This window comes from Schizosaccharomyces japonicus (genome assembly GCF_000149845.2).
Source record: "Schizosaccharomyces japonicus yFS275 unplaced genomic scaffold supercont5.1, whole genome shotgun sequence".
Lineage (NCBI taxonomy): Eukaryota > Fungi > Ascomycota > Schizosaccharomycetes > Schizosaccharomycetales > Schizosaccharomycetaceae > Schizosaccharomyces > Schizosaccharomyces japonicus.
Genome location: NW_011627860.1, coordinates 237,990 through 251,684, shown reverse-complemented (window position 1 = coordinate 251,684; position 13,695 = coordinate 237,990). Strand labels below are relative to the sequence as shown.

The 13,695-nt window shown below is 44.5% G+C and overlaps 8 protein-coding genes across 8 annotated transcripts; 5 read left to right on the top strand and 3 right to left on the bottom strand.

Annotated features, from left to right (window-relative positions):
* Positions 1–50: 50 nt before the first annotated feature.
* SJAG_02212 (DNA binding factor Trf1) lies at positions 51–2,433 on the top strand. The gene is made up of 2 exons (XM_002173390.2): positions 51–1,556; positions 1,608–2,433. The coding sequence occupies exons 1-2, from the start codon at positions 708–710 to the stop codon at positions 2,196–2,198; spliced, it is 1,440 nt and encodes a 479-aa protein (XP_002173426.1). The 5' UTR covers positions 51–707; the 3' UTR covers positions 2,199–2,433.
* Positions 444–4,011, bottom strand: SJAG_02211 (hypothetical protein). The gene is made up of 5 exons (XM_002173389.2): positions 3,713–4,011; positions 3,555–3,667; positions 3,327–3,491; positions 3,152–3,230; positions 444–3,108 (listed from the first exon to the last, which is right to left on the bottom strand). Exons 1-5 carry the CDS (start codon positions 3,887–3,889, stop codon positions 2,395–2,397), a joined length of 1,248 nt encoding a protein of 415 aa, XP_002173425.1. The 5' UTR covers positions 3,890–4,011; the 3' UTR covers positions 444–2,394.
* On the top strand, positions 3,989–6,033 carry SJAG_02210 (nucleoporin Nup44). Its single transcript, XM_002173388.2, has 2 exons — positions 3,989–4,154; positions 4,193–6,033. Exons 1-2 carry the CDS (start codon positions 4,139–4,141, stop codon positions 5,485–5,487), a joined length of 1,311 nt encoding a protein of 436 aa, XP_002173424.1. The 5' UTR covers positions 3,989–4,138; the 3' UTR covers positions 5,488–6,033.
* SJAG_05259 (hypothetical protein) lies at positions 5,664–6,290 on the bottom strand. Its single transcript, XM_002173387.2, has 3 exons — positions 6,027–6,290; positions 5,931–5,973; positions 5,664–5,884 (listed from the first exon to the last, which is right to left on the bottom strand). The coding sequence occupies exons 1-3, from the start codon at positions 6,090–6,092 to the stop codon at positions 5,841–5,843; spliced, it is 153 nt and encodes a 50-aa protein (XP_002173423.1). The 5' UTR covers positions 6,093–6,290; the 3' UTR covers positions 5,664–5,840.
* A 197-nt stretch (positions 6,291–6,487) lies between these two features.
* On the top strand, positions 6,488–8,043 carry SJAG_02209 (transcription elongation factor complex subunit Iws1). Its single transcript, XM_002173386.2, has one exon. The coding sequence runs from the start codon at positions 6,660–6,662 to the stop codon at positions 7,902–7,904; it is 1,245 nt and encodes a 414-aa protein (XP_002173422.1). The 5' UTR covers positions 6,488–6,659; the 3' UTR covers positions 7,905–8,043.
* Positions 8,044–8,236: 193 nt separating this feature from the next.
* On the top strand, positions 8,237–10,644 carry SJAG_02208 (translocon subunit Sec61). The gene is made up of 6 exons (XM_002173385.2): positions 8,237–8,291; positions 8,342–8,409; positions 8,482–8,594; positions 8,779–8,811; positions 8,869–9,002; positions 9,081–10,644. The coding sequence occupies exons 1-6, from the start codon at positions 8,282–8,284 to the stop codon at positions 10,157–10,159; spliced, it is 1,437 nt and encodes a 478-aa protein (XP_002173421.2). The 5' UTR covers positions 8,237–8,281; the 3' UTR covers positions 10,160–10,644.
* SJAG_02206 (phenylalanine-tRNA ligase beta subunit Frs1) lies at positions 10,293–13,579 on the bottom strand. The gene is made up of 2 exons (XM_002173383.2): positions 13,486–13,579; positions 10,293–13,436 (listed from the first exon to the last, which is right to left on the bottom strand). The coding sequence occupies exons 1-2, from the start codon at positions 13,541–13,543 to the stop codon at positions 11,725–11,727; spliced, it is 1,770 nt and encodes a 589-aa protein (XP_002173419.1). The 5' UTR covers positions 13,544–13,579; the 3' UTR covers positions 10,293–11,724.
* On the top strand, positions 10,637–11,411 carry SJAG_02207 (60S ribosomal protein L16). The gene is made up of 2 exons (XM_002173384.2): positions 10,637–10,760; positions 10,823–11,411. Exons 1-2 carry the CDS (start codon positions 10,720–10,722, stop codon positions 11,373–11,375), a joined length of 594 nt encoding a protein of 197 aa, XP_002173420.1. The 5' UTR covers positions 10,637–10,719; the 3' UTR covers positions 11,376–11,411.
* Positions 13,580–13,695: the final 116 nt, after the last annotated feature.

Below are 13,695 nucleotides of genomic sequence, written 5' to 3'. Positions count from 1 at the left end.
AATCTTAACTAATGAAAACGCGAACGCGTCTATAAGCTCTGAAATTAACGTGTAAATTCTAGGCTATCCACTTTCCAACTAGTCAGTCTGGAAAAATGGAGTAATACAATACCTCTGTGTGCTTTTCTTCAATTTTCAGCTTTTCTCGTTCGTCGTTATAATCTTTGACGAGTTTATATTTCATAAAACGTTTAAATAATAAGCAACTCACGTGAGCAGCCGCACAATTCCCTCGTACTCGTAAAATCGCAGTGCCCCGTGTCGAACAACAAACCACATCCAAGAGTTTCTCAATTTATACAAACAGACATTTAAAGTTGTTTCAACATCCAAAGATAGCTCTTGCTAATTTCTTATTGTCGTCCACAATATTCTGTGCTCGTCTCCATATTCGCTAAACACTACTACAACGCTATACTCCATCGCATTAGGTCACATTGTAACCTGAGCGAATTTTCCAAGTCCGTTAACACTGCCAGAACAGCAAAAGACGCAGGAATCTGGCCTAAAACTTGGTATCAACATATTAATTCTGTCCAATTGGAGCAGAGGCGCGTATTTATGTCTCACAAAATTGATAACTTTAACCTGAGCAGTACTGCTTCGTATTTAACGCGACAATCAGTTCTTTACACGGACATACGAAGCTTATAGTGTAAACGAGTGATACGATAGAAATTGGATGTCAAAATTTGGATCTTTCAAGAATGTCGAAACGAATGAACACGTCACTTCCAGAATTCGAGGATGCGAAGAGAATGGCACTGACTCCTGCTGACACATCTCCTCTTAGCCATGAACGACAATTGTACCAGTTACCGGACCAGACTGGAGGCGTTTCTACGCCGGATGTCAGTGCGGCGGGACTGAATCTGAATTTTGACTTGCCTGGAATTCCCTTAAACATGAATAATGACTTTTACATGAGAGTGAACAATGGGATGGATTTTGGCTTTAGCCAGAACAGCATCATTGCGCATCCTCAGCATGTATTGCGTACATCGTTGATCCCAACACTCGGCAACTTGAGTGCTGTCATTCTATCTATGTTAGGGAAACCCTTTGAAGAGGCTTCAATAATAGTTACCAATCCGGATTCAGAAATGGGTATTGCCTTCGCAAAAGTAATGAACATGTTTAGGACATTGAAAGAAATGTACTCAGAGGACTCGTTCATCTATCCCGATGCTATTAATATGAAGACAAATGCTCAAAAAACAGCTATTCGAAGGGCCAATCTTGCTATTTTCCTTGCAGCCGTATACGGAGCGCTTCAGATAGGTTTTTTTCATTTAAATGAAAACTTTCTTGAGGTATTTGCACCTGATGGCGGCAAGATTTTGGCAAATCAGGGTGTCTTATTTATGGAACTCAAGACACAGGCATACATTTCCGCAATGGCACAAGCCGAACGATCAAAAGAAGAAATTTTGAACGACCTTTTTCCTCCTGATATGGCACAACAGTTTCTCCTTCGCCGGAGAGCAAGCTTGACTGACAAATTGACGTATGTCGAGAAACAAATTTTAGAAAAGTGTGCCGCTCGGAAAGATAGGGTAAGAACATGCATTTTAGGATTGAATTGTTTAAGCTAATATTTTGTACAGCTAGCGAATTATGAACCTCAAGAAGATTTGAATGAGGTGTATCCTTGGGGCAAGTTTCTAAGCGAAATTGCTTGCTACATTCATAACAACCATTCCTCAATTTCAGCCATTCCCTTAACGCCTCCTAGCTCTTCACGCCGAAAAAAGAAGGGTGTACGAAGTGATGTCTCAACGGGAACTCCTCAACCTGAAGACACTACTTCAGAATTGTCCGATCAATTGACATTCAGTGTCGGCAGTAGCTTGGATGGAACACCGGAGGAGGCTCAAAATGTCTCGAGTGTCTCATTGTATGAACAAGTCCGCCGAATGGTCGGTTCTTCTGCTCCACGCAAACCAACGAATCGTCGGAGCTGGACTAAAGAAGAGGAGGAGGCTTTATTAGAGGGTTTGGACCAGGTGAAGGGACCTAAATGGAGTCAAATTCTCGAGCTCTACGGGCCTGGCGGAAAGAAAAGTGAAGTTCTTAAAGATCGAAACCAAGTCCAACTAAAAGACAAGGCACGTAACATGAAGCTATTTTTCCTCAAAAACGGACAGATGGTTCCTCCACCGCTTCAGTTTGTTACGGGCGATCTTCGTCGCGATTAATGATCAGGGTGTTGTTATCTATTTTTGTTTTAATTTAATTTTCCTTTTTTTTGGTTCCTATATACATATACTTCATTAAACCGGACGGAATATATATCATTATTTTGCCAGTGGGTAGTAGTGAAGCAAAGAAGTACTGAAATAATTACGGTGCGAGCCTTAACATGATAAGAACGTTGTGCTTATTTGCATGAACTTACTGATGATCTTTTGTAGTTGGTATGAGAAGCCGGAGGCTATTAAGGATGATGGATGTTTCTCGTATGTCTTTTGATTGAATAATAGAAGAAGATCGAGCGATTGCCAGCTCAACGATTTGTACCACACGATCACTATTTTGACGGAAAACCTTCAGTACCAGAGGGTCACGGCGGTTAAGTTCCTGCACTTTGGCGTCAATTGCGATGGCCAACTCTTTGAAAAAATAAATACTTATGTTCGCACCATGAAGTATAAAATCATGAAGCGAACATAGGTATGAAAGAATGTTTTCGTGATCTGGCTGACACACTTGAGATTTTTCTACAGCAAATTCGAGTCTTTTGCAGCGAGTTGCGAACTCGGATATGTTCATCCAACCATCCTCAAAATTAGACCACAGTGTGTCAGTAACCTTGGCAGACGTGGCTTCAGACTGCAGTAGCCTACGGGTAGTCGGTGCAAGTTGGAATACTTTCTGGAACTCGGTTACCGCACGCTGAACGAGCGACTCGAGAGCTTGTTTTAGAACGCGTTCCAGTGAATGAACATCAAGAAGATACAGAGTTGATGTGGCTTGAGTAAGGGAATCCGTGTCTGCCATGGAATTTGCGTCAACTTGAGACATTAGAAACGAGACCGATTTCTGGACCAGCTTCTGTCGATTTCGAACAACCTTCCCCTGAAGGGCCTTAACAGAGTTTTGACGTTGCTGGATTGGTTAATAAACAACTTGCGCACAGCAAGGCACATACTACTAAAGGGTACTTTTGTTGAAGAGTATCAACTTCCTTAAAGGAGAGGGCGGCCTGTAAGTAATTTGAAAAATGAGAACTAAAGCGTGTTAATGCAAGAATTAGATAGGAGGAATGGAAACGCAATAAATGGTCCCTTCATAGAAATCATTGCATTCGACCAATGTTTGCATACCTCCAAGTTGGTGTATCGATGGGAGTGAGCAGAGTTTCTGTTGTGTTCAGCAATCCAAAAAGTCTATTCGTCCAGTATAACATTGTCATAGTACTGTTCATGTTCACCAGAGCAGAATGAACGGGTGTAATTTCCTTGCACGGATCAATCACCTGTGCTTTTATACTTTATATTTATAAGTTAGAAAGAATGGAGGGGTCATAAGAAGCGATTTAATGGGTTCCGTACCGTCCAAATGCTGCTTGCACATTGTCTAGTCTTTGCCGAAAAGCCGATAGCTGTGCTTCATCTTCTTGAATTGTAGCAAAGTTGTCTACGAGCTCATTCTTGTTTTCCAAAATCTAACCGTATTAACAATTGGTCGTCGAACTTTTTTAAACGCATACCAATTGCGATATTTGGCTTGTAATTTCGTTCGTTGAATACTGTAACTTTTTAACCAAAACTTGACGATCCTCCTCCGTCGGGTTATTTGCACCAAGAGAGGCATAGAGTTTTTCAATTTGACGCTGAGGATCAAAAGAAGCGTTCTCGTAATCCGAGAAATCAAAGTGATAATTCATATCGCGTTACAAAAACGCGAACACACCGGGAAAAATTATGCACAGGAAACACAATTGAGTCCACAGGAATTGCGATAGATGCTGGACTGTAGCAGGAATTCACTTTTCTTTAACGCCAACTCGTCTAGGTGGTGGTGTCTAACAACCCAGCTGAGAGCCTCTACTAGCTACACGGGCACGCACGTCTAGGGAACCTGGTCGCAACCTTGTCCTTAGGATTCTCCTAAGAAACTGTTTTTATATCAGAACATGTCGTTTTCTTTTGGTAAGAAAGTTTCGTTTATGTTATGCTAACGCCACAAGGGCAACAAGGTGCTAAACCACTTGGTTCTACCACATCTTTTGGAGGAACGTCTCTTTTCGGTCAACAAAAAACAAATCAACCGGCGACTTTTGGCTCAGCCGGTGGTTTGAATGCAACGACGAATCAACAAAATACAAATGCACAAGGTCAAACGAGTTTGTTTGGCAATAAACCACTGTTTGGGCAGACGCAAACACAACCTGCCGCAAACACAACAGGATCGTTGTTTGGAAACACCAACACAGGCTTAGGACAGAGCTCTGTAACACAGCCAACCAATTTGTTTGGCCAAACGAATGTTGGAGCCCCGAATGCATCTACTGCTGCAGCTAATACTTCTACGACTGCTCAAGCAGCACCGTCTCTTTTCACATGGAACGGTGCAAACACTAGCACAAACAAGGCTGCAGAAACATCTACAATGGGCCTTCAAGGACGATCCTTCCTGGGATCCTCCACGGCGGCTCCCGGTCAGTTGGGATCTTCTATAATGAATACATCTACCAACCAAGCTGCAGCTGCCTCTCAGCTGACCTCTTTACAAGCTGAGTTTGAAAAGATTCAGAATGCATGGAACCTTGCTCACCCAGATTGCGCTTTCCAGCGTTATTTTTACAACAAAGTCCCTCCTGAGCAAGCAGGATTGTATGTTAAACCCCCGAATCACAACCAACAAAAGTGGGATGAAGCTGTAGCCAAGCGGCCTAATAACAGCGTTGTCCCTGTTCTAGCTGTCGGTTTTGCCGATGTACAAAAGCGTATAAATATGCAAAAGCAATTAGTAAACGCGTATCGTTTACGTATGCATGAAATTGTCAAGACGCTTGAGGGACTTCACAATAAGCACGAACTTGATACCACCATCAAACTCACCGAGGCGAAAAGCCGGCATGTCGTGCTTTCTGAACGTGTGCTTCGACTTGCCATCAAAGTCCATGTTCTGCGTCATCGCGGTTATGCACTTAAATCAAATGAGGAGGAGTTACGCAAAAAGTTGGATGATCTGTCCAAATCACTCAACAATCCCCAGGCTTTTGGTCGTCTCAACGAGATCTGGGCTCGGATTACTCTGCTTTTCGAAAGTGAAAATGAGATGCTCTCGGGCGAGCAACGAAATGCCCTGTTCAAGGGCGCCATTGACTGGCAAAAAAACGAAGGTCAATTAGACACTGTGGCCGATGTGCTTCGAGATCATCAAACTGGTCTCAGCTATCTGACTAAGCTTATCAAGCAAGACCTGGAAGGCTTGAATGGCATCCTCGACAACGAGATGGATGATGAGAAGGCGATGTAACATAAAGTACTCAAGAAATCGATTTGACTGGTTAGGGATATGAGGATGTTTAAGCTTGTGAACGTGTTTATCGAGTGTAACTGGGTGCCGTCGTGTTAGGGGTATTGCACGCATGTACAAGGATAGCTGGTTGTTGAATTGGTCAAAGACGTTTAGCAGCGAAGGACCGAGACGACATGAAACCGAGCTTGGAGTATATGCCTTCTTTAATCAGTAAAATTGTTATTTGCTTAACTATTCTACACACGCCACTTCGTCCGATAAGAAATTCTGACATTTGCTGTATCGATCATCTCACAACCCCGGTACAATTTAAATTAAGGAGAATGTTTCTCTTGTTTCTTCTAAGCGACCTACTTAACAAACTTTGATTTGAACATTGAAATTGCAAATGGAGCTACCCGGTTAATAAATGTTCATTGTACCGATTTTTCCATCCTTACCGATAGCCAACAAAGCTGCAATGGTAGTTGCTTTCTTGAGTTCCTGCATAAAAAGTTTGTTAACTTTACTGAATAATATGTATTTCTGTAACTTACAGCAGAAGCCTGCTTGTTGAGCTTTTCGACTTGTTCTTGAGAGGGTGCACCGGCGCCAGCAAACATTTTTTATGACTTGTGAAATTACTTTTATATCGGGTTGTTGGTGTATGTGAGTGTTGCGTCGCACGAGCGAATTCTTATTTCATTTTGTGTTTTATTGCCGATCAGTAAATAGACTGGAAAGAACGCCAAACAGTAAGAGCTGCAGAGATAATTGAGTAAATTAGGTATTATTTTGTTCTTCAAATTTGTCAAGATTAATTGACGAATGTAGTATTCCCAAATATTTATTTAAATCTTTTGCTTTTTTATAAATATATAATTTATTCATTTTTTTTTAATAATTTTTTTTTAATTTAATTTGATTTAATTTAATTTGATTTAATTTGATTTAATTTAATTTAATTTAATTTCAATTTATTTATTATTATTATTATTATTTTATTCGCAGACCCCAACTTGGCCACCCCACTTTGGTCTTCTCCCCCCACAGCGGCCACCTAGCACTTGCTCACTGCAAACTAGTACTTTTCGCCTCAATTGTCGTTTAACGAGCGATTAAGGGCTTTTCAAACCAGTTTTATAGAATTTATCGCGTCCTTTACAGTTACTGACGCGTAAAGCTTCATTATGTCTGAAGCTGAGCGAAATTTGACGGACGCGCATTCTGCATCCATTGGCACAGAAAATGAGGGAAGAGATACGAAAAACGCATCAGAGAATGGCGTTGATTTAGGATTGAATTTTTCTGAGGATGAGCTTTCCGATTTGGATGAAAACCAATTTGAGAACTTTGATGAATCAAAAATTGGTCACGAAGATGAGGAGCCTACCATTTACAATCTTCCTTCCTTCAAAAAGAAACACAGAGAGGCTCTAGGAGGCTCTGATGAAAAAATTGGAGCAGCCGGTGCTGCTCGTGGACGCAGACGTCGCACAACATCGCGTACTACGGCGGATGACTTTTTTGACGAACAAGAAGAACATCCTACAAAGGAAAGCAAACGGAAACCTCGAAAACAAGTCCCCGTCAAAGAGGAGCGTCCTGCTGACCCCGTTTTGGCAGCTAAATGGGATTTGGATCGCAGAATCGATGCTGTGTTGAAGCCGGCTCGGGGGAAGAAGCGTTCTATGGACGATGATTTGGAACAAATGGCCGACGAGGAGATTATGCGGCTGCGAGAACAAATGCGTCAGGCCGCTATCCGAGATGCTGAACTGAATTCCGAACAAAAGCCGGCTACCGAAAAACTTAGAATGCTCCCCTTTGTAGAGACTGTTCTTCGCAAGTCTAATCTGCAGGACGTCATTCTCGACAACAATTTACTTGACTCGGTCCGTATGTGGCTTGAGCCGTTGCCCGATCGTTCTTTGCCTGCACTAAACATTCAGCATGTTCTCTTTGATGTGCTTCGCAAACTTCCCATCCAGACAGAACATCTCCGTGAGAGTGGTCTTGGTAAAGTTGTTCTGTTCTATACACTTTCAAAAAAGCCTGAACCATTCATTCGTCGTATGGCCGACACACTCGTGAATGAATGGAGTCGTCCTATCATCAAACGCAGTGCTAATTACCGTGATCGTGCGGTTAGCGTAGTTACTCTTAATCCCGAGATGCTGCGTCGTCAACGCAGCAGCGCTATGATGAGCCATGCTGATGATGGCACAGAGAACTCTGACCGCACTGTGATTCCCCAATCTGTTTCGTCAAAATACCAAATTGCGCCTCGTGTTCGACTGAATAGTGCAGCCATGTATGGTCGCATGAAGCCAGCCGACAGCGAACAAGTTCGCAAACTGAAGGCTAAAATGAAAGCCATCCGCAGTAAGCCTACACGTCGCAGTGGTGTCAGTATCGAGGGTCGCGGATTGTAAGCAGACTTAATAGCACCGTGCCATCTCCTGCTGCTAAAACTGCGTTGCTTCCACGATTTGTCGCCGACTGTTTGGATTAGTTTTGTACATTTGCTTATTAATGGTTTTATGAATAAAACGTAGATTTGTATTCTTCAAACTGTTTGTACATGGTCCATCACGTCGCTCGAACGGGAATACATTGTTTACTACGCGCAGCTTTTTTCATTTACTTACGCGTTGAACCACAATCGTCACGTTCCTCAAAAGATTCCCGAGGGTTCCCCGATATTCTCCGAAACATCGGTCATTTCCGGGCAACCTTATTCTCCCAGGCTTGTAGGAAATATTGGTGTGAGACGATGCTCCTGTTTCCCTCCTCATACCCTCCGTAAGGAATGAGTGACCGTATGGACCGCTGTTTTGCACAAGAAATACATTCACTAACGTAGATGTAGACCGTTTTATTAAAATGGCCGACTCTCTGGCCTTTGCGATGCCAGAGGTCGAACGCCCCAGAACCAGAGTATGAAACAGATGCGATTGCTCCTCTGGAGGGCTTTCTCTACGGCTTAAGACGATCACTAACACCGCTAAGATTGACTTTTATACCAAATTAGCTTGGATGGCCGGTTGTGCTGCCTTGTATCATGTCATGAGCTGTGTCCCTGTGTTTGGCGCCAAAATTTCGGACAAGCCTGATCCTCTGTTGTATGTAAACAGTTTCTAAGGAGTGTGTATCGAGTCCACCATTGTTCAGACGTATTTCATGATTTCTGAATTGATTTATGAAGTCACTGGATGAGATTTTGCCTTACTACCGGCGATTGTGCTCCTCACTGCTTTATTCAAACGATTGCTAGTTATCAAGCTACTGACCTTTTGTCCTAAATAGTTCTTGGAGAGCTTTGGATGGCTCGAACAAAAGGTATGCATCTATGGCTTCGGGTTTTCTCCCATTTCCTTTTACTAACGAAAATATCAGTGCTCTTACGATCAACGGTCTGGCTCCTGTATTCCTTTCTGCATACATCTTGCAGCTTCTGGCCGGTGCTGGAAAGCTCAAGGTGAACTTTTTCCTCAAAAACGATAGACTCTTATTCCAAAATGCCCAAAAGTGTATGTGATTAAGAAATGCCGCGAGTATTTCCCCTTCTTTGTCGTTGGTTCGTCAATGCTAACAACTCACGTGCATAGTTCTCTCCGTGGTTCTGTACTTCCTTTTGTCGGTTGCCTATATGGCATCTGGATTTTTTGGCACCTTTGCAGAATTGGGTCTGTTCAAGTATGCCGTTGTCTTCTTGCAAATCTTCCTTGCCGGTGTCGTGTCTACGTATTTGTGTGAAGTTGTCGAAAAGGGTTACGGATTGGGTTCTGGCCCCTCTTTGCTCCTTGCTTCGCACATTCTTGGTGCTGTTTGGTGGCAGACTATGGGTGTGAGCCGTTACACTTACAACGCTGAGGGCAGTTTGCAGTATGAGGGTGCTCTTGTTGGCATTGCTCTCAATTTGTTTACCTTCAAGGAAAAGTTTGCACCCCTTCGTGAAGTCTTTTTCCGCCCTGAGAGACTCAGTGTGTATGGTTTCTTGATTTGCGTAGCTACGTATTTCTCCATGGCCTACCTCATTAACATGCGCATCGATGTCCCTATTCGTTCCTCCCGTGTTCGTGGACACCGTCAGAACTTCCCCTTGCGTTTGTTGTACACGTCTGTGATGCCTCTTGTCTTCCTCATTTCCATTTTGTCGCATGTTCAAGTCTTTGCTTATGCCATCCATTCGTTGTTCCCTAACGCTCTTCTTACTCGTTTGCTTGTGCAGTATGCCGAGTCTGACGTGTATGCCCGCAAGGAACTGCGTCTCGTTGGCGGACTTGTTTACTACTTGATTCCCACTTGTGGGCTTAAGCAAACGTTGCTGTCGCCCTTGAGAGTAACTGTGTCTTCGCTCTATGCTTTTGCCGTAACGATTCCCTTCTCCCGCGCCTGGATGAATGCCACTGGTGCTGGTCCTCGTGACGTTTTGCGTTTCTTCAAGGAGAATGCCCTTGTTATGGCCGGTTACCGCGAGGCCAGTATGTTGAAGGAATTGAACCGCATCCTTCCCACTGCTGCCTGGGTGTCTGCTTTCACTATCACTTCGCTCGCTCTCGTGTCCTCTGCCATTTCGTCTACTACCTTGGCTCCTGCTGTTGTCGTTGGTGCGGGACTTACGTTTGCTACCTTTGAGTTGATCATGGGTGAGAACCCTCAGATGCTTCCTCCCACTGCCTCGTAAAAAGTTTTGCAGCGATAGTAAGCACTGTACAAACTGCAATGTCTCTAATGAGTGTTCACTCGTTCTTCGCTCTTTGCCTTAACTACCTAGTACGACAGTATCGTGTCGTCGACCAGTACTGGTCGACGACACGATACCATAACTGCCATTAATGACATCGGCAGTAGTTACACTCTCATTGACATCTCTCTTTCCCCATGGAACACTTTGTGTTTTCATTTATTCTAAAGCTTGCGATGGTAAAAGTTGGCGATAGTTCTACTTCTTAATAGAGCAAATCTGTTCCCTCTAGTAACAGACAACTGTAAATAATCTATATACGGCAGTCTCTGCCTGTATCAAGTAACTGATAGCGTATGGGCTCGTTTGTGTTCCATTACGTTAAACTCTGCTACGTTTCCACATAATACGTTATATGCGTTTAAGAACACCTACCGCCACCAAAAGTCTTTTATCGCAATGTTAGAAAACGCTATACTTCGTTCGGATTCGTTAGAGGGAGCAGTCACAGTTTCGGTCAACACAATTCTGCCAAACGCTTCCTCCTTCTCCAGCACACAATGTCGGAATTCCAAAAGGTCGTTGTGATTGACGCAAAGGGGTATGTTTAAGCAATGGTTCAGCCGATGATGGAGCAGTCGAGTACTAACAATTATGTTGTAGACACCTTCTTGGTCGCTTGGCCTCTGTTGTCGCCAAGCAACTCTTGAACGGTCAAAAGGTCGTCGTCGTTCGTTGCGAGGAGTTGAACATCTCTGGTCACTTTTTCCGTAACAAGCTCAAGTACCTTGCTTACTTGCGTAAGGCCTGCCGTTACAACCCTACCCGTGGTGCATTCCACTTCCGTGCTCCCTCTCGCATCTTCCAAAAGGCTGTCCGTGGTATGATCCCTCACAAGACTGCCCGTGGCCAAGCTGCCATGGAGCGTCTCCAAGCTGTTGAGGGTATCCCCGCTCCCTTTGACAAGCAAAAGCGTGTCGTCGTCCCTGCGGCTCTTCGTGTTTTGCGTCTCAAGCCCGGTCGCAAGTACTGCACTGTCGGCCGTCTCTCTGCTGAGGTCGGCTGGAAGTACCAAGACGTTGTTGCCAAGTTGGAGGAGCGCAGAAAGGTCAAGAGTGCTGCTTTCTACCAAGCCAAGCTTACCAAGCAAAAGAAGTTCTCTGCTGCCAAGGCTGCCTCCTCTGTCAACGAGAAGCTTGCTCAATTTGGTTACTAGGTGGTAAATACGACACAATGAGAGCAATACTGACCATTACGATGGAGGTGGGTTGTTGAGTTGGTGTGTGAGGATGTAGTTGTGGGTCGGATTGTGTGGTTTGATGGATCAGTTTATGGTTGTGTTTTCATCCCGCCGTTCGTGCGCAAGTTTCAAATTCAATGTCTGTTTCATAGCATGCTACGTACAACCATGAGAGCTTCTTGCTCACGGGTCGTGACTCACTTGTCCATAGTCTATTTTTTGAAAGAGGAAGATTAGACAGTGCCGTTCTACGACAGCTAACTTAAACTTCAGCCATCGCCGTTAAGACAGTGTTCACTAAAAACACTGACAAAAGCGACGGAACTTAAAGCCAGGGCCAAAGGTTCATCTCAACCACAGAAGCAACGCTGGCAAGCTGGAACTTCTCGAGAACCAAGGGGTGAAGCACACCAAAGGTACCAACACGCAAGCCCTCCTTGCCCGATTCCTTACGGAAGTAAATAGCAGCGCAACGACCAGGGAAGTAAGTGGGATCGTCCACGGGCTCAATCCAGAAACCAGCTTCCAAGTCCGTCTTGGGAGTGGTGATGCGTCTGGTATGTAACATGGCCATGATCCGGTCAAGCAAACCATGAATCAACTCGAAACCAGATGTTTGGCCGACATAAGCGGCGCAAATGTGACGCTCATTGCGAGTCAAGGATTCTTTCGTGCGGTCAATGAAAGCAACATCGCTGACCTCAAAAATCTTAATGGGCAAAGCGTGACCACGGTTCTCACGAATAGTCTTCAGAATACCGGGCAACAAACTAGAACGAACGACCTGGAATTCTTGCGTCTTGGGGTTACCCAACTCAATGGCAAGAGAATCGTCCGTTTTACGAAGCCAAGCATAGTTTTCGTCGTGAGAGCACAACGTGAAGGGCATAACCTCAGACCAGCCAGCCAAGGCAATTTCACGACGAATAACGTCGGAAAGCTGGTTAATGGGGTATGGTTGGCCATGCGTGATGCTTTGACCAGGGTAAGTGTGCTTCAGGTTATCATATCCATAAGCAATAGCAAGGTCCTCCATAATGTCACATTGGTGAAGAATATCTGCACGCGTGGCAGGGACATAAACGTTGAGAAGCTTACTGTTCTCAGGATCAGGTTTAGCATCAAGCATCATGCGCTCCAAGTACTCGCACACCTCGTTGGCAGGCAAATCAAGACCACAAACACTGTTCAGGTAGGCAACTTCGGCCTTGAATAAAGTTGGTTCAAGCTTGGGAGTGACACGAGAGCAGTCGTTGTGCTCAGAGACGATCTCAACAGCTTCGACAGAGAAAGGCTCCTCGCAGTAACGAGAGAACATGGTAACCATGGTGTTCAACACAATTTCAAGCTTAACCTTGTCGGTAGCAGTGCACTCAATGAAAACATCACGAGTGTCCAAAGAGATCTTACTCAAATCGCTGTTGATAATAGGGGGCAGCGAGCAAACGCGGCGTTGGGAATCCAGAACGACGGGGTAAACGGGCGAGTTGCTAATCAAGGGCAAGAAACGGGCCAAGTGCTTCACGGGCGAGTAGTACTCAACCAAGTTCTTTCCATTCAAAACAGTGGTTTGATTCAGAGGGACAAACTCAATTTCTTCAGGCTTTAAGCCTTCGTACGTAAAAGGACCTTGGATTTTAGAATAGTCGTGAGTGCCAATAGCCACAAGAGAACGGTTACGGCACAAGTTTGCATGGAGCTTGTCTTGCAAAGCAATGAAGCTCTGGTAGCGACGAGGTGTGAATTGCACGCCACGAAGGATAGCAGCAGCAAAGTAAGGACGGACGGAAGAAGTGCTGTCCTTCACGACAACCTTCGTTGTGGGAGGGAGGACCTTGTATCTAGGAGCCGAAAGACGACGGTTGTACACATTTAATGCCTGAGAAATACCCTCCACGCAAAGAAGATCGTAACGGTTGGCTCCAATATCGATTTTCAGAGCGGGACGCTCCGAAGGATCTCTGGAAGGATCGTTGGTAGTATCACCGTCCAGCTCTACACCAAATTGAAAGCAGAGCTGATCAAACTCTTCCGTAGCTAAAATCACCGTGTTAATAGTGCTCTCTCGCAGTCGCAAGGTACTTACTGTACTCTTTGTTCAGAGCATCAAAAAGGTCTTGTTTGTCGCAACTAACGGTAGGCATTTTTTAGGCAGTATTGGATCCAACGAAAGGCTCCTCGCTCTTTACGAAGTCTCTAGTGTTGGTTGGTGGTGGGACAAGGTGGGCCTAGCGGTTCGGCCAGTTTTGGTAAGGTGTAAAATGGTGGTAGTGTTTCGCAGAAGAGAAGCGAAAAA